Raw genomic sequence first — 25,896 nt, forward strand, 5'->3', positions numbered from 1 at the left:
TGATAAATGAGAACAGACACCCTTCAAAAGAGCCACAAATAATATAAAATATCTTGGGGTAACTCTAAGCCAACAAGTGAAAGTCTTGTATGATAAAAACTTTAGGTCTTTGAAGAAAGAAATTGAAGAAGATATCAGAAAGAAAGATCTCCCATGCTCCTAGATTAGTAGGATTAACAAAAAAATAGCCACCCTACCAAAAGCAATCTATAAATTCAATACAATTCCCATAAAAAACTCAACGCATTCTTTACAGACCTTGAAAGGACAATACTCAGTGTCATAGGGGAAAATAAAAAACTCAAGATAGCTAAAACAATCCTGCACAATAAAGAAACTTCTGGAGGTATCACTATCCCTGACTTCAAGCTCTACTATAGAGCCATAGTAATAAAAACAACTTGGTATTAGCATAACAACCGACATGTGGACCAATGGAATCATTTGAAGATCCTGACATTAATCCACACACCTGTGAGCACCTGATTTTTTTTATATAGCAGCCAGAAATACACAATGGAAAATAGAAAGCATCTTCAACAAATGATGTTGGCATATAGAAGAATGCTAATAGATCCATATCTATCATCCTGCACAAAACTCAAGTCCAAGTGGATCAACGATCTCAACATAAAACCAGATACACTGAACCTAATAAGAGAGAAAGTGGGGAATAGCCTTGAACACATTGGCACAGGAGACAACTTTCTGAACAGAACACCTGTATCACAGGCACTAAGATCAACACTTAATAAATTGGATCTCATGAAACTGTAAAGCTTCTGTAAGGCAAAGGACACCATCAATAGGACAAAACAGCAGCCTACAAAATGGGAAAAGATTTTCACCAACTGCACATCTGACAGAGAGCTAATATCTAAAATATTTTTTAAAAATTCAATAAACTAGACATCAACAAACCAAATAATCCAATTTAAAAATAGGTACATATATAAACAGAATTCTCAATAGAGGACTCTCAAATGGCTGAGAAACAGATTCCTACCAGTGGGAGAAGATGCTGTCACTGACTCTTTTACTGGCTTATGGAACCCTACTCCTCATAGTAGGTTGCCTTGCCCAGCTTTAATACATGGGGAGGTGCTTAGTCTTACTGAAACTTAATATGCCATGCTTTGTTGACATCCATGGGAGACCTGCCCTTTCCTGAACAGAAACTGAAAAGGAGCAGATTGGGGAATAGGAACAGAGTGGGCTTAGGGAGGAGGGACTAGGAGAGGAGGAAACTGCAGCTGTGATGTAAAATTAAAAAAAAATTGTTCAACATCCTTAGCCATAGGAGAAATGCAAATCAAAACTACTTTGAGATTCCATCTTACACTTGTTATAATGGCTAAGATAAAAAAAACACAAGTGCTCATGTAGGTGAGGATGTGGAGCAAGGGGAACACTCCTCCATTGCTGATGGGAGTGCAAACTTCTGTAACCACTGTGGAAATCACTGTCAGTTCCTCAGAAAATTGGGAATTGAGCTACCTCAAGACTCAAGACTCAGCTACACCATTCTTGGGCATATAACCAAAGGTGCTCCATCCTACCACAACGACATTTGGTCAATTATGTGCATATCAGTGGAAACAACCTAGATATACCCCAATAGAAGAATGGATAAAAAATGTGGTACATCTATACAAAAGACTTTTACTCAGCTATTAAAAACAATGGCATCATGAAATTTGCAGGCAAAATGGATGAAACTAGAAAAAACAATCATCCTGAGTGAGGTAATCCAGACTCAGAAAGAAAAACTTTGCATGTACTCACTTATGAGTGGATATTAGCTGTAAAGAAAAGGATAATCATGTACAATCCACAGATCCAGAGAGGCTAAGTAACAAGGAGAGCTCAAGGGGGTGGGTGGGTACATGGATCTCCCTGAGAAGTGGAAATAGAATAGATTTTGTAGGGGAACTGGGGGTGGGTGGGGATGGGAACAGGAGGGTTCAGGTGGGGAAGGAGGTGGTAGAGGGGGTATGGGGGTGACGTGGGAACTGAGTGCTGTGGAAATTCTCAGAAACCTTTGAGAGTGACCAGACTCCTACTAATGGGGGATACAAAGCCCCAAATGGCAATCTTTTGTAACTAGGCAAGGCTTCCAGAAGTGAGACTGGGGCACCAACAAAGCCATAAAACCTTCGACCTATAATCTGTCCTGCCTCCAAGATGTGCTGTGGTAATGGTAGTGTTCTTGGATTCAGTTTGTCAGTATATTATTGAGTATTTTTACATCAATGTACTCGAGGGACATTGGTCTGTAATTCTCTTTCTTTGTTGCATCTTTTTGTGGTTTGGCTCTGAAGAGAGAGAGGAGGGATTGTAGGAGCAAGGGGGGTCAAGATCATGAAGGGAGAACCAATAGAGACAGCCGACACGAGCTCGTGGGAGCTCACAGACTCTGGACTGACAGCTAAGGAGCCTGCATGGGACCAACCTAGGCCCTCTGCATGTGGGTGACAGTTGTGTAGCTTGGTCTGTTTGTGGGGACCCCAGCAGTGGGACCAGACACTGTCCCTGGAGCATGAGCTGGCTTTTTGGAACCTATTCCCCATGCTGGGATGCCTCGCCCAGCCTTGATACAGGGGGAGGAGCTTGGTCCTGCCTCAACTTGATATGCCATGCTTTGTTGACTACCATGGGAGGCCTGCCCCTTTCTGAATGGAGGAGGAGTGGATGGGTATGGGTAGACAGGGGGAGGGAATGGGAAGAAAGGAGGGAGGGGAAATTGTGCTTGGTATGTAAAATAAATGGAAAATTTTAATAAGAAAAAATAATAAAAAGAATTTGTTTTTATTTTTGTTTTTTATGTTTAAAAATATTTCTTTTATGGAGGGATGGCAAGTTCATGCTACAGCATGTGTGTAGGGGTCATAGGACAATTCCAGGGTTAGTTGTCTTCTTCTGCCATGTGCTTTCCCAGAATTGAACTTGGGTAATGAGTCTTGGTGACAAGTGCCTTTACTCACTGAGTCATCCCATCGGCCCCAGTGTTTATTTGTCTTGAAATGTTTGTAGGCTTAATATATTTAGAGTTAAATATTTGTAAAGCTCAAAGAAGAAGGAGAAAGACTAAATAGTTTGGAGATTATGAAACTACTGGGTGGCTAAGCAAGGATGTGAAGCCAAGTTCATCTCACTTAGACTTCATGCTCTTTGAAATCCTGTTTTGGTGTCTCCTTGGTGAAAGCATTGCACAGGGCCAGCAAGAGACCCTATGATGAGTAGAAACAGCTCATGCCCCACCCCCGGTGAGCTCATGATTTAATAATGATAAAGTCCCAGTGAGAAACACGAGGCTATCTAGTGTCTGCATGGGTTTCACTAAACAACAGCAACTATCCATCTGACATCATTGTTTTGTCTTCTTTGCATGGAGCTTGTCTTCGTCTCTGAACAGTGTTTCTTTGGCTTGACCTCTCATTTCAATGTTCACAGCTTATTCAAATGAGAGGGAAGATGGGCTTATCCAGTTTGACCTGTCTCCTCAAAATCATCCAGATACACAGAAATCCTGACTGTTAAGATTCCAAGTGACAAAAACATGCAGTTTGGCTGTGTCTAATCAAATAATGTAAGTCTTAAAAGTTATTCAAGTTCCTGATGTAGGAGCACATGGCTGAGTTAGAGCCTTAACTCTACAAAGTCTACATATTCTTCATTCTACTTTTAATCAATGTATAAAAAGACAGAAAATGTTCTCCTCTTTATATTACCAAGCAGTAATAGACCATCTCGAGCATTTGAACTGAACTCCTCTGATCTTCATTTCTAAGTTACAGAGTCTTGTGAATGTTGGATCACTATATTGGTTACTTTTCACAGTGCCAGGATGAAATACCTGATAAAAGCAACTTAAGGAAGGAAAGGTATCCTTTTGGCTCAAAGACTCAAGGATACAGTCTGTCATTGTGGGGAAGTCAAGGCAACCAGAGCTTGCAGCAGCTAGCCACACTGCATCCATAGTCAGGAAGCAGAGAGAAAGATGAATAACAGTATTTAGTTCACTTTCTCTTTTCTTTCACTTCTGAGCACCAGGTCATGGAATAGTGCTGCCCATAATTAATGTGGCTTTTCCCACCTCAGCTGACCTATTGTAGATAGTCCCTCATAGACATATCTAGAGGCTTGTCTTCTGGGTGATTCTAGAGCCTACCAAGTTGACACTCTTATGTCAGTTCTACATGCAGTTGTATTCCTTATTCATCCATTGTTAAACTGAGCAACAGAGAGCAAAGTGATTGAAAGAATAGATGATGTGAGAGGGGCTAGAAGGGGTTTGGAAATGGGATTGAGAAGAAAAGGATCAAACAGTCTGTTTATAGTAATGCACTCTTTTCTAGATCTATACCATTCACACATATGCTATAATTATTTTTAAGATAGAAGTCATTCACAATAATGATTAAACATCATTTAAGTAAATGTTTCCACTTGATGGTAGTCTGGAATTATTTGCTGATTTTTTTTTCTGTTTTGTAAAGAAAAGAAATACACCAACCTGGAGTGTGAGGTAATCAGCCAGGATCTGGATAGGATGATACAAGTCTGAGAGTCCATTGACAATTGGGATGGATGCTTCCTTAGCCAGGGTGTCCAGATCTGATTGTTTATACACTCGAGCTAACACTGCGTCTGTCATGCTAGATAACACACTGTGGCAAACCAAGAAGAGACATTCTAAGCAAGTTTTGCTAAATAACTAATAACTGCTTCTTTAATAAAAGCTCTTTAAAGATATGAATAACTGCTAACAAAGTAAAATATGCATTACAATATACCTATGAACATGACAGATCAAAAAACTAACACTAAACATATAGTTATTATAGAAAACAGATATTGTTCCACCTATGTGTTATCCAGTGACCATGTCAGAATTTTGTGGAGATAAGAAATATATTTTGAGCCCAGCCAACATGATAAATTATAATTGATAAATGCCAGTTTGTCAGTTTATCTAAGTTTAAAGGGAGAAGACCAAAAAGAAGACATTCAAAGAAACATTAATACTTCATATGTGGCTAATTTTCTCTTACATTAGCCCACAGGGGAAACATTTCACTGTTTCTCTGAAATATAAAGCATCCAAGTAGCAGCTGTAGAAACACACACAGACTGTCCTACAATAGAGAACCTGCTGTATAGAAAACCATCCACTGACAGACTCTGGATGTCATACATTCTGCATCTGCAGCATCAAAGCCAAGTCCACCTTCTCCACAGGGGAATAGAGCTGGACCATATAGTCTTCCCTCTGGAGATCCCCAAAGCCCAGCCAAGTCCTTTTCAAAGCTGCATTGCCACCTGGACGTCTCCTACTCCTACCCATCTCTTCTTCCTTACTTTCTCCTGTATGGAGGTAAGTCCTGCATGCTGGCATGAAGGCTCTATCCCAATTCCTTCAGGCTTTCCACCTCTTTTATCTTCCATAGGATGTTTCCCCTAATATATGTGTTGCATGGCCAATTCCATCTTGAAGTATGCTTCATAGTAGGCCTTTACTAACAGCTCAAAATGAACTCTGGTGCTTATAAAATTCGAGGTTCTCCAAATATTTCTTGCTTACAGGATCAAAGATTGAAAAATATATTCACATTTAAACATTTCCTAGACATTTTAATTCTTTCAAATGTTTGTGGATTGCTCACAGCTATGATTCCTAGACTTCCAGATTTTTTTTTTGATGAACAAACTTTCCAAAAGCATCCGGAAATCTATAAAATATGTCCAGCTCCCTGACTAGTAACTCAAAGGTATTAAAAATGATTAAGTAATATATTGTTACCCTTCTCTAATAAAGTAGAGAACATTTTAAGACAAAAAAAGGTGTGGGGAGTGATCCTTAAAACCCATAAATTGAGCTGCCTGAAATTTACTTTATTGTTTTACTTCTTTTTTATTTTATTATTGATCGGAGTTTCTCCATAGTTAGGGCATCAGTAGAGGAATCCAGATAAATTGTAGCTCGAAACTATGGAAGTACATTGTGCATTATAGCATGAAATACGTGAATAAAAAGCCACTTTATACTTTAGGTGATGTCACTCCTCCCCAAGGCTCAGAGACCATTGCAGAGGAAAGAGTTGGAAAAATTGCAAGAACCAGAGGTTGGAGAACACAATAGTAAATCAGTGTCCCCTGGCCATGCCAGGACCACTTCACTCATGAACTCACAGCAGCTGCGGTTGCCTGCACAAGACCTGCCTGTAATCAAGGCAATCAACATTCTAGCGTGGAGTAGGAAGGGGTTTATGAGCCCCTACCACTGAGAAGCTAAGGACAGTTGATGGCTCATTTGATGGGGGAGAAAGGGTTAATTTTCTTTAGGAGTGTGGTTCCTGGTAGCTCAACCCACACTCCAGTGGATAGCCCTATACTGAGGGGTATAAGGGCAGTAAATGGATTCCGCCAGGCGGTGGTGGCGCACGCCTTTAATCCCAGCACTCGGGAGGCAGAGCCAGGCGGATCTCTGTGAGTTCAAGGCCAGCCTGGGCTACCAAGTGAGTCCCAGGAATGGCGCAAAGCTACACAGAGAAACCCTCTCTCGAAAAACCAAAAAAAAAAAAAATGGATTCCGTGGGTTATTGTTTTTAATAGGACAAAAGTTGGGTGTTAGTCGGGTGATGGGGTGGATTTTGAAGGATTGGGGGGAAGAAAAGGGGTGAATGTGATCAAACATATATCAAATTCTTAAGGAATTAATAAAATATTTAAAAAAATACATAGTGTCTGTTATCTTTTGGTGGTGTACTAAGACAAGGCATTTCAAATCTTGCTCCACATGAAAATCACTTGGAATGTTTTTGAAATTTTTGATGCTCACTCTATGTAGTATTTATTATGTCAGAAAAATCAATCTCTAGGCAATGGTACTTAGGGATCAGTGTTTTTTGTTTGTTTGTTTGTTTAATTTCCAAGGAGATGTCAATTTCCAGCTAAGGCCAAAAACAAAAACTAGCACACTGTTCTTCATATCAGTATTGGTAGCACCTGGATAATTAGGAGTGACATGGGATCTCAGAGTCCATCCAGATTTACTGATGAATAATCCCCACTGTAACTGGATCTCCAAGTACAAATTTGCACATTAAAGTTTGAGCTTCTTACTAAAAAGAGAACCAAAGCTACCAATATTTTAAAAAAACCATTCATTGATTCTTTTCTTAGAATACTAACAATTTAGGAAAAAATCAAGAATATAAAGTGCTTCTGAGGTAAGAGCCTATAATAGATTGTAGAGAATACTTTGAGTCAATTAAAATAAAAGGTATCTCAAATACTCTGAATATAAAATGATTCACCAGTAAATATTTCCTAGTAAAATCTCATGTAGTAGAGCATCCAGCTACCAGTAATAAGGATCCTGTGGTAAACAGAATAATGGGTTGCAAAAATGCCCGTGTTCCAATCCTCAGAACCTTCCCCAAATGAACTGCACAGATATAATCAAAGTTAGGATTTAGAGAGGAAATGATGAGATGAATCTTTGTTGACCTGTACTTTGTGCTGAGTAACAGAACTTTCTCCAAATATAAATGATGACTTCTGAACTCCTTAGTGTTTCAGATAACCATTCAAAGTTTAAGAACCAAGGCACTAATAGCTATTTTTAAATAATTTTATATTTTCTTTTCCTTTCTTGGGAATCATAATACAAACAATCTTCCCAGTAGAATGCAAGTTTCTAACTCTGCTGTGGAAAGTAGCTCAATGGAAGTAGACAACTCAATAAGATCTAAATCATAACCAACTACTAAGTACATATTTAAAGACAATTAATTTTATGATACCTATAATCTCATAAGAGACGTATGTTTGACTTTATCTGTCATATTTTAAATTTCTTTAAACATGCATGACTTCCTAAAGTGTATACAGATGCCCCGAAATCTAGTGGCTTTGCCTAGGTCCCACCTCCTAAATTTTCATCACCTCCTATTATCCCAGAAGCTCATAATTCATCATTGAATGTGTTAATCTACTGATGAGGTCACAGCAGCCATGATTCAATCACTTCCCAAAAGTTTCACCTCTGAACATTTCTGCAATACAGACTAAGCTATGAACCTGTGGGGAATATGTTAAATCCAAATCACAACTCCTGTGTGGAAGAGTAGCCAGGCATGAGGAGGATATGTTTATGGTTTGAAAATTTATGTGGTTGAAATGAGAAGAAGACAGCCTTGGCCATGGTCCTAGGTTTGGAGTAGGCAAAATCTTGGGAGGATTATGTTCTAGAAAATTCTCTGCATTGTACGATCACAAAGAACCTGGAGGAATCTTGTAGTTACACTACAAAACAGCCTTCAGAAAGCAAAGTCAACTTATGCAGTATTCCAGCTGTTGAGCCATTTTGGATAGGTATGAATGAACTCATGAAACGTCTGCTAACATATGCTCTACAAGTTTGGTGCCACAATAAAGGAATGTAAGATAAAAAAGCTGGCCGAAAGAACTGGGAGTGTAAATCAATAGACAACTTGTCTAAAATGCCTGGGCTCTAGTTCTAACAGCAGCCTGAGGGGGAAAAGTGGGGTATGGTGTTGTACACCTTACTTACAGCACTCTGAAGGTTGAGATAGGAGGATCACCACCAGTTCATGGCGAGCCTTAGGTATATAGTAAGACATCTCTCCCCTCCCCACACACACACACACACACCAAGCAGACATAAATCGACATTCTAATTCCATATGCAGGGTGCAAGGAAAACTATCATTTGGGATAATCTCTTCATGCAGAATCCAGCATCAGAATAGAAGTTTGTAATGACAGAATGATAACACTACTCTTCAGGGATGTGCACTTCTCACTATTGATTCATTACAGTGATTCAAATACCAGAAAGAACCTGGTGTATTCTAATAAAGTTCCTCTTGTGTTAAAAAAGAGAGATAGAGACAGAGACATACAGAGACAGAGAGGGAGGCAGAGAGGGAGAGAGAGAGGGATGGAGAAAGAGAGAGGGAGAGAATGGAATAACAGCATGATATGGTAGACTGGAAGGGTTAAGATTTTATACACATATTAAGTATTTTCATTTCAGCTCAGTCAGTTACCATGAGTGACAGTACAGAAGCTGTTGTTTTTTTTACCCCCTAGATTTCTGCAAGCATCTTTAGCACAAAAAGTTTGGTCTTTAAAAATGTTCTATTTAAAAAAAAAATGGAAAGGAAACCATTAGAGGATATTCAATTCAATGTCCTTGGCAGGATAAAATCAGAACAGGCCTGTAACATCACATTGTTGCCAGGAAGCAAGAGAGGCTTTTAAATGGCAAGGGCACTGCTAATGAGGAGGGAGTCAACTTAGAGGAGCTTCCATTTTCTATCCATAATTATTTATAGCAGTAAAAAATATTACATGAAACAAGTTCTATTTGTAAAAGGAAGTGGTACTTGTAAGAAATGGATTAATATGAAGAAAATGTACAAACACAAAAAGAGAAATATGAAAGAGAGATGAATATTACCTCTGCATTTAACTTTATTTAAACAAGTAGGAATACATCCATACATGTATGTATTTTCAGATAGATATTTTATGGGTATTTTTGTTAAATATGTTTTCTGAATATTAAACATATATATCTATTATTTTCAATCTGCATAAGCCATAACAAATTACCATAATTTATCAGCCAACTGGTCCTAGAAACAGTAGAAATTGTTCCAAAAATAGGCCCTCTCAGCATTGGTGGCCTTCTACAGAAGAGGAATAGCAGAGAAGCCAGTAGTTAACCAGCACCGGTTGTCATGTGACTTCCAATAGAAATGTGATAGAACCGTTATTCTAAAATAACTAGTTTACTGTCAATCTAAAGTTTCAGATTCACTTTCCTGTTTCTCTGAAGGGGAAATCTTTTCATGACTTAACTAACTCTAATGCAATGTAAAAACCAAGGTGTATACTTTAACATATTGAGAGAGGACAAGAGTGGTACATTACAAAGCTGTGGCAATGGGTTATGTATGGTCAGAAATAAAAGGCAAACTCCAGAATAGACATGAAATATAGTAATAAGGATCCTGTGGTAAACAGAATAATGGGTTGCAAAAATGTCCATGTTTCAATCCTCAGAACCTTCACAAAATGAAATGCACAGATATAATCAAAGTAAGGATTTGGAGAGAGGAAGATTCCACTGGGTTGGACTCCATAGAATCTCAGATGCCTTTTTAAGCTAGAGAAAAGAGATGAGAAATGGGGGAAGATACAGTGGTGTGAGGTTTGGGGATGAGCTGAAGGATGTGAGCAATCTCTGGGAGTCTGAAAGGGCAAGAATCAAATCTTCCCCAGAACCACCAAAAGGAGGCACCTCTTCTAAATTTCTGACCCCCAAAACAGTCAGTTTGTTTTTTAATTGCATAAGCCATGACATTTGGGACAGTATGTTAAAGAAGCAACAAGAAACAAACAGCCCCATGACAAAAAGGAAAACTATTGTGATAACAAGCTACACAGCCCAGTAGCCTGCAGGTGGAGTTCAACTCATCTTGATCTTAGCAACCAGGTCTCACTAGCCAATCAGAATCAAGTGCTTAACAACCCACGTAAATTGTATCCCTGTGTTTCTGAGATTTTTTTTTCTTTCCATCTTGGTCAAGTTATTTAAACCCTGAGAGAATGCAAAAGCACCTACAGCCCAATAATGTTTCAATTTCAGGACTGTGAACAAATAAAGAAAGAAGGTATAAGAATAAATAAAATAATATCTATAAAACTAATAATAACAGTACAGTCTATTTTATCATCAAAATATTAATTGACTCTGTAATCAATTTTATGTATGCATTTTCCTTTGTAAAATGCTTTGAGCATTCGGAGAAATACAAAATGGTAAGCTGTGATTAAATGTTGAAAACATTTGATTTAAGTTTGCAATCAATACTGAAATGTTTGAGATGTACTTTGTTCACTTATTACACTTATTACACATTTGATTGTATAAGCAGTATGGGTCTTTTTTCTTTTTCTAGTTCTAGGGATAGAACCCAGGACCTCATGCATGCTATAGAAATGCCCTACCACTGAGTTATACAGTCAGCCCTTACATACACTTTTTTAAAGAAACGCAAACTTGAGTGCACATCACAGTCACCAGGAGGGCTTGCAAAGCACCATCAGCTCTATTTCTCATTCAGAAGGTCTGGTTTCAGATTGGAGAGTTTGCCTTTCTAACAAGCTCCCAAGGGTCGCTTATGTTTTGCTTTGGTAACCACATTTTGAGAGGAAGTGATTCACAGGGATGCACGCATTCTGTACTCTACTTAAAGAATTGGAAAATGTTTAATAAATTCATGTGGTTAATATATTACACCATAAACAAAGGACAGTGTAAGGAATATTGCAAAACAGAAGCACGCCAAAACTTTATTGAAAGCACCACTTGGTCCCCCTTTAGCCATAAAAGGTGCAGATGAGGTGGCATCCAATGATGTGGCTATGATGTAGGACAACTGGGAGAAGCAGTTCCCAGAATGTTTTTGCATTGGAAACACTTGGGGGAACAAAGATATTGAAGACACTTTTAGGTAATTAGTGTATAGCATTTTGCCTGTGGCATTGGTTTCTTTGTGTTTACAGTTGCTAGAAACAGAGAAATCACTCTTTCTGGGCTTCCAGGCTAATAAAGATCATTTTAAAATATAAACAGACCCTCTCACTGAAAACAATGACAAGCTTGCAGCCAGAGCTTCATGTAGCTCTCTAGTCATACAAAACCCCAGATTTCAACATCTTAAGATCTTGATTATACTTGTTATAGATGAAAGGCTGACAAGTTAAAAATACTTCCCGGCTCTGTAAAGATTTTTCATTTTGGTCTCTTTTCATTTCTATTGAATGGAAGTTCTGCTTTATTTTCAGTAGATTCCTGCAAGTTTTGAAATGCTCTCAGGCCTCCGCCAACAATTATAGCAAAACATCTTCTCAAAATCTACATTTCCTGTATTTAAAACGCCCTTATACACACCAGCATGCCATAGGTATTTAATAGCCAATACTGGAATTTTTTAAAGATACATACATCTTAAAATATTTATCCATCATATTTTGTCTAGATGTTTGATATGGCAAACATCATTTGTTCCTTTCTGCACAGTAAAAGGAAGAAATAGTTGAAGACTTTCAATGGAGAGATGGTAAAGGATGGTAAAGATGCTAACTCTATTTCTGGATGATGGTGGTATCATTGCCTACAATACCTTTGAGTGATTTTTATCAAAAGGAGTGCTACTGTAATATTCAGAAAATATGTTTATATTATTATAAAAATAAAAAATTAAAAATGATTATAAAAATTATCATTCAAGAAAAGAAAAAATTCTACTTGTGGTAGTGGATACATGCCAAATGTGCTGAGGCAGGAGGTTTGCTGAAATCAGGGCCAATCTTGTTTACAGGTTGATTTCAAGGGCACCAAGTGATACATACCAAAACTATGTCTCAAAGAGGGAGGGGCAGGCTAGGTGTATAACCCAGTGACAGGGTGGTGCTCACTTACCATATGCTAAGTCTCAGCATGGTATTAAGAAAATTGCTCTCAAATATGATTTTAAAAATAACTGAAAGTGGCATAGAGCTTCTTACATTAATGGCTAAATCTTGGCCCTGTTAAAGAAATAAGATGATTCTGGAATGTCAAGTCATCAAACATGAATAGAGCTTGTTTCAAAATGAGCCAAATATGGGACAACATTAACATCCATAAGGATAACAACTGTGTGCATTGAAACTTTTAAATATATTAAAACCCATGAGTTTATAAAAATGTTAAAATAGAATATTAAGAATTACAAGCCAGGCGGTGGTGGTGCGCTCAGGAGGCAGTGGCAGGCAGATCTCTGAGTTTAAGGCCAGCCTGGTATACAGAGTGCGTTCCAGGAGCTAAGGCTACACAGAGAAATCTTGTCTAAAAAAAAAAGAATTATGGTTCTCCTAGCTGATCACCCCAGTCTCTAGGCTGTAGGCCCAGGGGCACAACTCATGCCCCCATACCTCCACCCATTGCAGCTCCAGTTGCAGGCAGGCCTAACTACCACCACCCCCATCAAACCCTGTAACCTACAAGCCCCACTCCATCCCCAAAACCCACCCATCCTCTGAGACCGCAACTGCTCCCTGAGACACAAACTCCGACAGCTCCAATTGGACCAAGAGAGCCTTCATCCAGTAACTGACGGAAGCAGATGCAACGATCCACAACCAAGCACCAGGCCGAGCTCTGGGAGTCAAGTTGAAGAGAAGGAAGAGGGATTCTATGAATAAGGGGAGTCAAGATCATGATGGGGAAATATACAGGCAACTGAACCAAGCTCATAGGAACTCACGAACTTTAGACCGACAGCGGTGGAACTTGCATGGGACCAGAGTAGACCCTCTGCATGTGGTAGACAGTTGTGTAGCTTGGTCTGTTTGAGGGGCCCCTGGCAGTGGGATCAGGATTTGTCCCTGGTGCATGAGCTGGCTTTTTGGATCCTATTACTTATGGTCTGACACCTTGGCACTCTTGAGGCGGGGAGAGGGGCTGGGTTCTTCCTCAACTGAATGTACCAAGCTTTGCTGTACCCCCATGGGAGAACTTACCCTTTTGGAGAAGGGGAGGAGAAGTGGAGTGGGGGTTGGGGGAGTGGGAAGAGGGATGAGACAGGGATCTGTGGTTGGTAAGTAAAATGAATTAAAAAATTTTTAAATAAAAAAGGAAGTTATACACTCAAAGATTTCTCCACAACCCCGATTATATCAAAACTATTGCATTATTTAATGGATTTAGAACTGCTTCAATAAACTTGCATTATAAAAGTAAAAAAAAAGAATTACAATAAAACCAATTTATAGTCAATTTGAAAGAGTATATAAGTTCTTGGTCTGAAAAACCAGACTACATGAAAAAGGAAGAAGGTTGTTCACTGTGTCAAGAGTGCTCTGTGGCTGGAGAGGTGGATCAGTGGTTAAAAGCACTTGTTGTTCTTGCTGAGGACCCGGGTTTGATTCACAGCACCCATAGTGTGGCTAACAACCATTTATAATGTGATCAGATACTTTCAACTAGTGTGCAGACCTACATGCAGACCAAGGACCCTGTACATAGAATACATAAAGAAATCTTTTAAAAAAGAACAACCACAACAACAACAAAAAGAGTGCCCTATTGATTGGCATATCCATGCAGGACCCTGATCATTGAAACGGTGGTATGGAAAAGACTTGCCAAGTGTGGTTGATCTAAATGAATCCTTTCCAGCGCATAGTTTTCTGTTGTTCTTTGGTATGTTTTGCTTCCATATAAGACTGTAAACCTATTTAGGAATTAACTTAAACACCCTTAAAAACAAACAAAAGCAAACAATCAAGTCTCCCACGGTCCAAGGGAGGTCTGATGCAGAGTCTGTGGGAATAAGTGAACACATTTTTCAAAGCACAGGTGTGGTGATATTGTGTTCCCCAAATATTGTGCACCCTAATAAACTTATCTGGGGTCGGGGAACAGAACAGTCACTAGATGTAGAGGCCAGAAAATGGTGGCACACACGTCTTTAATCCTAGCATTCCAGAGGCAGAGATCTGTCTGGATCTCTGTGAGTTCTAAGCCACACTGAAAACAACCAGGCGTGGTAACAAGAGCCTTTAATCCTAGGAAGTAATGGCAGAAGGCAGAAAGATATATAATGCATGAGGACCAGGAACTAGAGCCTGGTTAAGCCTTTAGGCATTTGAGCAACAAACAATTCAGCTGAGATTCATTCTGGATGAGGACTCAGAGGCTTCCAGTCTGAAGAAACAGGATTAGCTGAGGAATTGGCAAGGCGAGGTGGCTGTGGCTTGTTCTGCTTCTCTGATCTTCCAGCATTCACCCCAATACCTGGCTCCAGGTTTGTTTTTATTAATAAGAACTTTTAAAATTTGTGCTACATACAGGTCATGTTCTGAGACATATCTTAAGAGCCAATGTGTGTGTTGATGAGATGGACAATCACACAGCAGTTTTCCTGTCCTCAAGAAATTGTTGAGGAGTATCTGACACTGATATATGAAAACCAGCCACAAGGTGCTCCGAGAATACGGAAAGAGGTGTATAGATCAGAGGCTGCACAGGGCACAATTCACTGGGGATTTGCTGATGGTCAAGTGAAGAGGCAAGACTTGAGTAACAGGGAAGATGTTCTTAAACGTGACCAGGGCAATAGTGACTGGCAATCAAGCTGAAATGTACCTGATTATATGCTGACATAGTCCAACTTTTAAAAAAATCAGCCACATCCCAGTACCTAAGATTCCAGGGTTTGGTTATAAAATCCCATAATACTGCTCTCATGGTTTTTGTGTAGGTATCAAGAAGCAAGAATGTTTTAGGGGACAATCAGGATGGCCACAAATTAGGATGTTCACAATGAGGTCAAGATAGATCCCAAAAAAGTTACAAAAGCCAAAAGCAAATGTAGGTTTAGTCTCATAGGGTCCTGCAATTCACATCTCCCCTTGTTCCTGTCCTGCTTTCATCCAGACTATGTACCTTCTGGATTCCAGTGTGCTACCAGTGACATGTATTACTTGAATAGTTGACTAGGAAACAGTGGGAGGCAATTTGGTTGTACATAATGATAACAGTGAGAACTTTGTAATCATTTTCAAGGTGGATATTTTCTTTCCTTCTTTTTAAAAAAAATTCCAAAACAATCCAAGGTCCTACAGTAGACACACAGTCTTTCCAGTGCAAATTGATCAAAACTCTCTAATGAGCATGTTCCAGGAAAGAAAATATCTCAACCCTCTAGCATCTCTAACCAGGTTAAAATAACCTTAGCCCCTTTGGACTGTATTAGTAAAAGTTGATAAAGAAAAAAAATATAGCTTCAGGAAACTTAAATGTAGTTGTCTCAAAGGGATTGGTGTTGTAGAACTAGGGTTGAATTCAATTGCCACATTCATTTCATTATGAAATTACCTCTAATGACCAGATTGTTTTGGTTTAGATGTTAGATTCTGAGTCTGAAGAATTCAGAGAAAAAAACTTTAAGGTGTAATGGTATTTGGAACGACCTCCCTAGAAATTTCAGAGTTGAGTCTATGAAAGTTGTCTAGGAAACCACAAAAATGGCTGGAGTTGAGTCATAGAATGTCCCTGAGATTGAGTTAAACCATAACTTGCTTCAATCAACATTACATGAACTCCTTCTATGCCCATGTCCTTTACAACATGAACTCATTACCCTTCATAAAACTCATGAAATGCTATTATCTCCATTTTACAACTCAGAAAACTGGGAACCAGAAATAACTGAGCCAACCCATAGGGGCTAGTATGTGGAAAAGCTGTGACTTGAACTCAAAACTGACCCTGCTTCAAAGTCTTTGCTCTTTACCCTATACTGTGATTCCTTTAAAAGAATATAGCATCATGCAAGCTTGAAGAAATTGGCCTTTGTGACCATTTAACCAAGGCTATACAACTGTCCTGACATGTCATATAGGTCATAGCAATTTATTAGTATCTAATTAGGCACCTATTTCTTGTTAGGTGCAATTTTGAAAATGTTTTACCAAAAGCCTAAGGAATTTCACCTTTCTGATATTAATATCGCTAACATAAATACTTTAATGATAATATTGCATCTTTTTATAGCATTCCTTTCAATAAGATGATAATTCACTATTCTCTTAACTGTTTCCCACGTTCAAATCCCTCCCGAAAGTTCATCATTTGAAGTATCAGCATGGCACTGATAGGAAGTTCTTCCACACTGCTGCAAGGGTAAGTGTATATGTGGCCACAGTGGTTTAACTGGTGTCATTTCAAAACATCTGTCCATCCAGAAATTCAGAATGTGACCTTCCTTGCAAGTAGGGTCTTTGAAGTCTAAATTAGTTAAGATGAATAATGCTAAAGTAGGAGAAATCCCAAAGTCAATAGATGCTGCTCCTCAACACAAATTCAACATCATTATTATTATTGTTGTTATTGTTGTTGTTGTGGGGGAGGTCACAAGGGTGGAGGGTGGACCTGGGAAGTGTGATCTGGGTGCAAGGTGTGAAATTTCCAAATAATCAACAAAACCATTATGTTGAAAAAAGAGGAGAGGATACATAGAAACACACAGAAAAAAGCTGAGGAGAAAATGGAGGCTGACTTAGAAGTGATGCAGCATCAAACCAAGAGATATGAAGAACTGCTTGGAGAAAGCAGTTAGGGAACCAGGATGCTGGTGACATGTGGATATGGGTTTTCTACCCTCTAGAATTGTGAAAGACTAAAGAAAGTCATCTTCTAAATTCATGGCAATTTGTTATGGTAGCTCCAGAAAACTACCACAGTGGTTCCTGCTGGCTTTTTTAGTGGCCTATCAGCAGAACACTTTAGCAATCACTACCATAAGTAAATTACATCTGCAGTGAAGGTAATTAGAGTAGAACAGCATCACACTATTTGTTTTTATATTGAACCTTTCCCATATATGGCTCCTGGAGCCATATTACTAAGTAGTGTACTGAAGTGAAAATGGCTGGGAAGCCATTATGCACCTTTCAATAGTGCACTCAGAACATTCAGCGTGAACAGCTGTCATTGTGGAAGAAACACAAAGCCTTAGAACTAGAGAGATAATGTGCCACCTTTGTAGCTGAGTTCCATCTGATTTTAAAATTCCAAAGAATCAGTGACTTGAGTCATAGTTAAGTGTCACTCTTGGAGTGGCACCTAAAAGTACAATCTCAGAGCAAGGAACAAAATCAAATACCTAACTCTTAACCCCAGTGTTCTACTGCAGTAGAACACCAGAGAAACTGAAAATACTGTCAAACCTGAAGCAAACTTCCTGGTGCGTACACAGGCATATTTTGAATTTTCTGATACATTGGGTGGTGGAAGAAAGATTTCAAGACAGGAAAGGAAGAAGTGGAGTAGACTTTATTCTATGGGATTCCAGTCTTTCAATGACCCATGCTCCATTAAGGAAATGACTAAAAGTTGAAGTTCTCTGACCAGTTTTTTAAATCGAGTTTTGCTCGGTCACTGAGAACCTAACCCTTTATCAGTGAACACTGCAGATGGAGCCTGTATATGCTCTAGGGCCTTGGCCTGCTTACAAAAAGATAATAAAAAATAAATAAATAAAATGGGGAATGATTGTTTAGAAAATGATCCCAAAGCCCTCGATGGTGTCGTTGTGTACAACCAAACTTCCTCATATTGTTTCCTCAGCAGCAAGGCTGGAAACCTCGGTTGTGCAGGAAAGAGCCATGTAGCAGTCTTGAAATGGCTGTCCTTTGAAATGGCCTGCTCACAAGGGTGGCCCTTGGCTGGCATCTGGAAATGTAGCATTTTGGGGGGGGGGGGGGTCCTGAACTAGTAGGTATATACATGCTGTGATTATGTGAAACACCTTCCTTCTAGGAAGTTGGAATGTGGATTTGTGCTAGGCAGATCGCTGAAGTGACCCTGGGATCTGTTTTTCTGGGGAAGTAATTAAGTATGTTTATGTGACCAGTATCCAATAAAAACCGTGGGAACTGTTTTGCTAAGTGATTTAAGTATATCCTATGTGACTTCACTTAGTGAAGACTTAGGAGTTTGTGGCAGTTTGGCCCATATTTCAAAAAAATTGTATTTTTTTTGCAGTGTTGGGGACTAAACTCAAGGCTTTGTGCATGCTAGGCAAATGCTGGATCACTGAGTTGTACCCTCCTATCGTGATTTTCACTTGTAGTTTTTAGTTGCCACAAATCTTGGCCAAGAAGCAAGTGAAGCCTCCTAATGAACCCGTATGTGGTGTTGAGAATGCTAAGCATAGCAGTTTCTCCCAAATATCACTGGACAGGTTAGTTTCATTTTCTTTCTTTTCTTCCTTTCTTTCTCTCTTTTGCAGCTGTTCGTTTGTGTTTCAAGGCAAGGTTTCTCTGTGTAACAGCACTAACTGTCCTGGAACTCACTTTATAGACGAGGCTGGCCTCGAACTTACAGAGATCCACCTGCCTCGGTCTCCCAAGTTCTGGAATTAAAGGCGTGTGCCACCATCACCCAGGCTCTCCTTGTCTTGCTTAATTTACCTATCTTAAGATTAGCCAGTATTCAACTCAGGCTTAGCTAAGGAGAATTTATCCTCAGTATCTTGTATGATAAACAGGCTATATTGTTCTAAATCAAGAAGAAAAGAATTACACTATTTATTCATTAATTGTAAAATGGTCCTTGGGATACTTTTCTACTAGTCTTTAAGATCTTGCTTGACTCTAAATATAATTTTTTAATGGGAGAAACATATGTAACATGAGAGCTGAATGAGAAAACCAATCAGAAGAGCAAAAAGGCAATCTTCAAGAAAAGAAAAAAAAATATTTGTGAAGAATGTATCTGAGTACAGGGGTCAAAATGCAAAATATTTAAGGAATTCCTACAACTCAATACCAAAACAAATTCTAATTTTCCGAATGGGCAAAGCATGTGAGTTGACATTTCTGCAAAGAAATTGTACACTGGTCAACATATATCATGAAAGCATGTTCAGAGGTGGTCCTAAGGGAAATGCAAATTTCCCACCCTGAGCTGGAATGAATGGCATCAAAAAGACAGTAAGTGGAGGTTAAGGTGTGGAACACAGCGAAGCCTTGTATTCTGGGTGGGAATGTAAACAGATATGAGAATTAGGGAAAGGAATACGGAGTGTCCTCAAAATATTAAAAATGGAATTATCATATCACTTGACACTAACAATTCTGGGTATTTATTCAAAATAATTGAAATTAGGACCTAAAAGACATTTGTATTTTCACATTCTTGGCAGCATACTGATTGAGATGTGGGAACCACTAGACAAATATATGGCTGCGAGATGAAAGTGTGGTATAGACACACAATGCAATGTCAATGAAATAGGCCAGCCACAGAAGGCCATACAGTGCAATTCCTACTGATATGTCATATGGGAAAAAGTCAAACTCATAGAAGTAAGGAATAGTGTGTTGCTTTCGAAGGATTTGAGGACATATGAACAAGGAAAAAAATCAGAGTTGCTGTTCAATAGGCCTCAATGTACTTTGTGACATCTAGGTAGTTAGTATTTAGGTTTTTTAATTCCCTGATTTGATTTTTGCTGTTTTGATTTTCTGAAGCAATCTTTCTACATAGCCCAGGGACCCTAAGCACTTGGGATGCTAAAGCAGGGTTCATGTGATTTTTCCTTCCTTTGGTAGGTAAGATTCAGTGCGCGTGCGCGCGTGCACACATACATACATACACACACACGTATTTTTCAGATTTAAAATATATTTACTTGCTAATTTCAGGACATTCCAGGCTTCCCGTCTGTTCCTGACTGCTGCCTTCTTTCTCTGTGTGATGCTCTTCCCACGGCTTTTCGTATCTGGCTCTGTCTTTTCACTGAGCTCTCAGCTCGACTGGCACATCCTTAGAGAGGCCTTCCCTGACTACCCCAAGTAAGATAGCCTCTACGCCACTGGCAGCTCACCCTGTCTTGGCTTTATTCTAGCATATCTTTCAATCTCCTCTGCTATTCATGCTTGTTTCCTTGTTTAATAAAGCAACAGCATATATTTCCACCCCAAGAAAGATCTTCTTTGACCTAATCAGCGCTTGATTCTCAATGGTAAAACAAAGTTTGGGAGAAAAACCAGGCATTTAACAACTGTTTTTGAATAACTGAATGACTAAATCATTTGAAAGAACAGGTTATATTCTTGAGATTGCATTTAACAGTTATCAGGAGACCAACCAGTTTTGTTTTTATCCCCCACCTTTCGGTGGCTGCATCTACTGAAGCCCGCCCCCACCAGTGTCATCTTCCACCAGCCTAAGGCACTTTTTATTGTCCCAGGCCCCCAAAGCAGCCAGACAGGTAGATTGGAAAAGCAGTACCATCAATCAGTGTCAGGTGTGCACTGTTCTCTTGACTAGAAAGGGCGAGCACTGTCATTCAAACACCACACAATGCCTTGCATCTTCCAAAATTAAACTTCTACAAAAAGCAAAGGATCCAGTTGCTAAGGGTTGTTTGGTGCACATTGCAGGGTAGATGTCATTAAGATTCACTTCCCTCCTTCTCCTGTTCAGTTGCTGCTGTGGAAGGCAGCGGATTTCTCTAGTCTTCTTCACCTTGGGCTTATTGAATTTCTGAATCTCAGCATATCTTGTTTGTCAGATAGTTCGGCAGATCAAGTGGTAATGGGATACCGAGAAGATGGTCAGAGCCTACAAAAACTGCCACTCTTTTCTGCCACCCCCACCTCCCCGCCCAGCCTCTTCTTATAGTATAGTGCATGCACTCGCTTTTTACCCTAATTGAATCTGCTCGTGAGGTATGGCCTTCCACAATTCTCCACAGCGAACCTGTGGAGTTCCTTTTTTAAACCACTGAGCTAATACATACTTCTCCAGCTCTCAATGTCACCCAAGGTTATTATCTCCACTAGCATGTAGATACATGTACTTGGAAGTTCAACCTTTAGTGCAAAATGCTCAAGGACTAACCTATTCCTTCTCCCAAGAGCAGAAACACACACACACACACACACACACACACACACACACACACACACACACACACACACACACTTTATTAAAAACAAAACAAATCGGGAACAATTTAACCACCATTATTTTTCACCTTTTATAATCAGTTGTCATGAAGCCATGCAGATCTCTTATTATCCATCTCATTATTTACTATGACTTCATTAATAGATCACTGCTCAACAGCCTAGATTTCCCACACAGCTCCCCACTCTCTCTCTCTCTCTCTCTCTCTCTCTCTCTCTCTCTCTCTCTCTCTCTCTCTCTCTCTCTCTCTCTCTCATATGTTATGCACATTTTCATGTATGTACATTCACACATGTGTGTGGAGGTCAGAAGTTGACATTGGTGTCTTACTCGCTTGCTCTCCACTGTATTTATTTGATGCAGTATGGTGATATTTTATTTGTATTAAAATGTTATTTGTATGTTAATAAATAAAGTTGCCCGGGGGTCAGAGCTATTAGCAAGCCATAGGAAAGCAGGGCAGTGGTGGTGTACTCTTGTAATCCCAGCACTTGGTAGGCAGAGCTGGGTAAGTCTCTGTGTGTTCAGGGATACAGCCATTATTGGATACACATGCCTTTAATCTTAATACCAGTCATGGAAAACCTGGAGGCCTATACAGACAGGCCGTGACGAGGTGGTCATGTGGTTGGGTTTACAACCAATGAGAAGGCAGAACAGGAACTCTATATAAAGACTTTAACACAGGGGTAGCTCTGGTTCGGAGAGGTAGGACCACCGCAGGAGGAAGGGTAAGGTTTTAGCTCTTAGCTCTGACCTCTTGGCTTTCTTTGCATTGGTTCTGTGTTTCTTATTTAATAAGAAGGTTGGTTACATCTACAATGCAGGGTATCTCACTGAAGCTCATTGATTCAGCTAGGTTGGTTGGCTGGCTAATGAGCTACAATGATGCACCTGTCTTCATTCCCCACTAGCACTAGGGTTAAAGTTTCATGCCACAGTATCTTGCTTTACTTTGGATGCTGGGGATCAAAACTTCAGTCCCTATGCTTGCACAGCAGGCATTTTGCTGGACAAGCCCTCTCTCCAGCCCTCATGATCTCTCAAAGTGACTCCAGTTGCTCTTACATCATTATTAGAGTCCTACAATGAGGGAGACCAGCTCCCTCTTTTCCTCCATCCCCAGGGTACTCTTGAGCAGGGTGAAATAAGGAATATGTACATAGAAATATAGAGGAGAGAGAAAGTTAGAAAGCACAGGACAGTTTCGAGAGGGCCTGAGTCAAAACCCACCAGCCCCTTCTGTCTCTACTAAAGGAATGCCAAGGAGTAGAACAAAAGACCGTCCCCCACCCCCAAACACAGCCAAGTGTAGACCATCTCAGACACCTGGTGACCATGCATGCAGTCAAGCCATGTCCTAATGCAGCCCTGCTGTGTAAAGCAAGCTCAGATCTCACTAGGAAGCTTTTGTGAGCCCCCAAGCTACAAACCATCTTAAACTTAACTGGGGAACAAAACTTGTAAGTGTGGGGCCAGAATTTTACGTTTTAAAACCTGTCCTTAATCTCCTTACCTTACATTTCTACCGTAATCCAAATTACTCTATATATGTTCAGATATATATCTGTGTGTGTATATATATATATATATATATATATATATATATATATATATATATATACAGATGTTTACATTGGGACACACTTCCGTTTAGGGATCACCCCTTTATGTTACACACTACATGCATTTGGTAATAGAATGTGAATTGTAGGACTGGTGAGAAGGCTCAGTGAGTTAGGACATTTGCTGCCAAGTCTGGTGACCTGATTTCAATCTTAAGAATCTACATTAAGGAAGGAAAGAACTAACTCCCACGAGTTGTTTCCTGATCTCCACATGTACAAATATAAGATCACACACACACACACACACTGCTAGCCACACACAAATAAAAGAAACAGACAACATCATCTTTTAAAAACTAAAGAACTGAAGTGACTCTTCAGGACCCAAACTCCTTCATCTTATAGAGGACACAATGGTTTGAATTAACAAAGAAGACCTGACTGTTACCCTTTAAGAGACCTGAATTTAAGGCTGGATCTTGGAATAACATCTGGGAACTTCATTTGAGGGAACTGATAACACTGTGCCTAAAATGTTTTTATAAACAGTATGGCTTGAAATAAACACATGATTTCTGTTGGCAGGGGGCAGGAATTTGGTTGGAATGTGTTAATATGACCAGTCTTCAGCAAAAATTGTGACTTGAGTCTACCATGGGCCTCTTTTCTTGTCAATATTTCACACAGAGTGTCACATGTCATCACTCAGGTATTAAGTATATCCTCTGTGGCTCCACCAAAAGAATTTTGAACTCTACTTCATGTGTCTTTTCCATTGCTGATCGTATCTGGTATCTTATTGGTATAATAAATCACAACCATGAGTATGACTGTGTAGATTCCTATGAGGGCTAATATAGTGATTCACCAAATCTCAGCATGGACTTAGAGAGCTCCAACAGGTCAATATTGTCTATAACTTATTTCTTTCCGTGGAATAGAAGCAGCATCAGTAGGTAATAAAAACATGGAAACCCAGACTTGACATCTAAGTTTCATGACTTCTGTGTGTCATGGCTTGTCTATAAAACCGGGCCAATAATGTTTACTTCGAAAAAATTTTACAATGGTAACACAAGAAGTCTGTGGTAAACATCCTTTAAGAAGTAACTATTATTTTTATTTAACCTTTTAAGTTGGATTTCATGATCAGAAAGAATTCTATGGATCCAATTATATCCGTATTCTACCATACACAACAATAGAAGTAATTGTATGAACGTAAAAGGTCACAATTACATTAGAGCTTGTGAATAGATTGGTTTTTTCTGTGTCAAGCTTCTCTCAGGACCCACAGGGGGAATTGCTTGGAGAGAAAGCAAAGAAAAGCACATGTTTATATTCATCCCCAGCTCTCAACTGTGGTTAGATGTTTGTCTCTTGATTTGAGCATCCTAACAGTCCACTGATTTCTGGACCTTAATCTTGTTCTAGCTGCCAGTCTGCACTGCTTTACCTTTTCTTGGATGCTCGGCTGTTCCCTCAGCTGGGTACTTCTACAACATTAGTTCACACATAAATTATTCACTCCTGCTCACCTAGTGCTTTCGAGAGGCACTCCATCAAAACATCTCTCCTAGGTGTAGCCCTGTCTTTTTCATTTCACTTGCTTTGGTTATTTGCTTATGAATTAAGTGTGCTTTACTTTTGTGGAATCAGAATTACGCGATAAATATAATCTCAGTTAGTAGCAGCATACTTGGAAAAATATCCTAGTATATGTTCCTTTATTCTTTGTGTCCCTACTGTCCAGAAGACAATGACATCACTCTCATTGCTTTATATGAAATAACAAAAGAACTTCAAACATAAAAGGCTTGACGATGAGTTGTTGAACTCTCTTGAGCAGGTCAGCTAAGGCAAATTCTCTAGCATATACTGGAGGAACTGGAATAAAAAGCAGACATTATCTAGAAAGAGTTGCTTTGCATCATAAGATGTTTAGGGGAAAATTAATTAATCTTCTGTATTGCTATAAAACACTTAAGAAAGACATTTACTGTATATTTCTGAGCTAAGGATGATACAATCATAAGATCATTACACAGGAAGTCAGAAAGCCTGTGTTTCAATGTTTCAGTATTATATAGTGAGCTAGGGTCATTTGCCAGCTCAACTTTCTTCTAGCTGAATGTAAGCTACTAATACTTGCCAATGTAGTGTTGCTGCCATTGATTGTGGTTCTTTTCTGTAAGATACTTTGAAGCAAATATAGCTTTGCCATGCTCTCTTCTAGGTTTTGACTGGAGGTTGATATCCACGGTGACCTTGAAAACTACATATTGAATATGGGAGAGCCATTCGTGCCAGAATTTCTAAGTGAATTTTAATGGTCTGTCATTTTCTTTTACCAATCAGGAATATCTATACTATATTAATATCTTGGCATTTGAAACTCTCTGCTTTCTCAATTAGTATGTATGTTCCTGATTATGTCATTTCACTTTTGTGTGTCAATCTATTTGGACTCTTACTAGGGTTAAACAAGTTAGAATAATACTTGCCCATATAGTATCAGATGAACGCTAGTTATTCGTATTATTGATACAGATGAGCTATGAGCCATTGAACATGGAAGTTTCCTTAGACTCACACTTTCTTGATTGTTAAATGTAAGAGTCATTTTGATAATTTTTAAATTTTATTAAATTTGGAAATTTTTAATACACCTCTATAAAATTGACAAGAAGGATGGAGAGATGGCTTAGTTGACAGGTGCATCAGTTGTTGTTCCAGAAGATCCAGGTTCAATTCCCAGCA

General features: G+C 39.2%; 1 protein-coding gene across 5 annotated transcripts in view; it reads right to left on the minus strand.

Moving 5' to 3' along the window:
* Positions 1 to 25,896, minus strand: part of Otc (ornithine transcarbamylase) — a 127,096-nt gene that overhangs the window by 24,982 nt on the left and 76,218 nt on the right. For all 5 annotated transcript variants that reach the window (XM_052741404.1, XM_052741187.1, XM_052741363.1 and 2 more), the window contains one exon: positions 4,517 to 4,670. In XM_052741404.1, the coding sequence (XP_052597364.1) occupies positions 4,517 to 4,670 (154 nt within the window). The remainder of the gene's footprint in view (positions 1 to 4,516; positions 4,671 to 25,896) is intronic.

Source organism: Peromyscus californicus, unplaced genomic scaffold (assembly GCF_007827085.1).
Source record: "Peromyscus californicus insignis strain IS unplaced genomic scaffold, ASM782708v3 Scaffold_10__1_contigs__length_136768540, whole genome shotgun sequence".
NCBI lineage: Eukaryota > Metazoa > Chordata > Mammalia > Rodentia > Cricetidae > Peromyscus > Peromyscus californicus.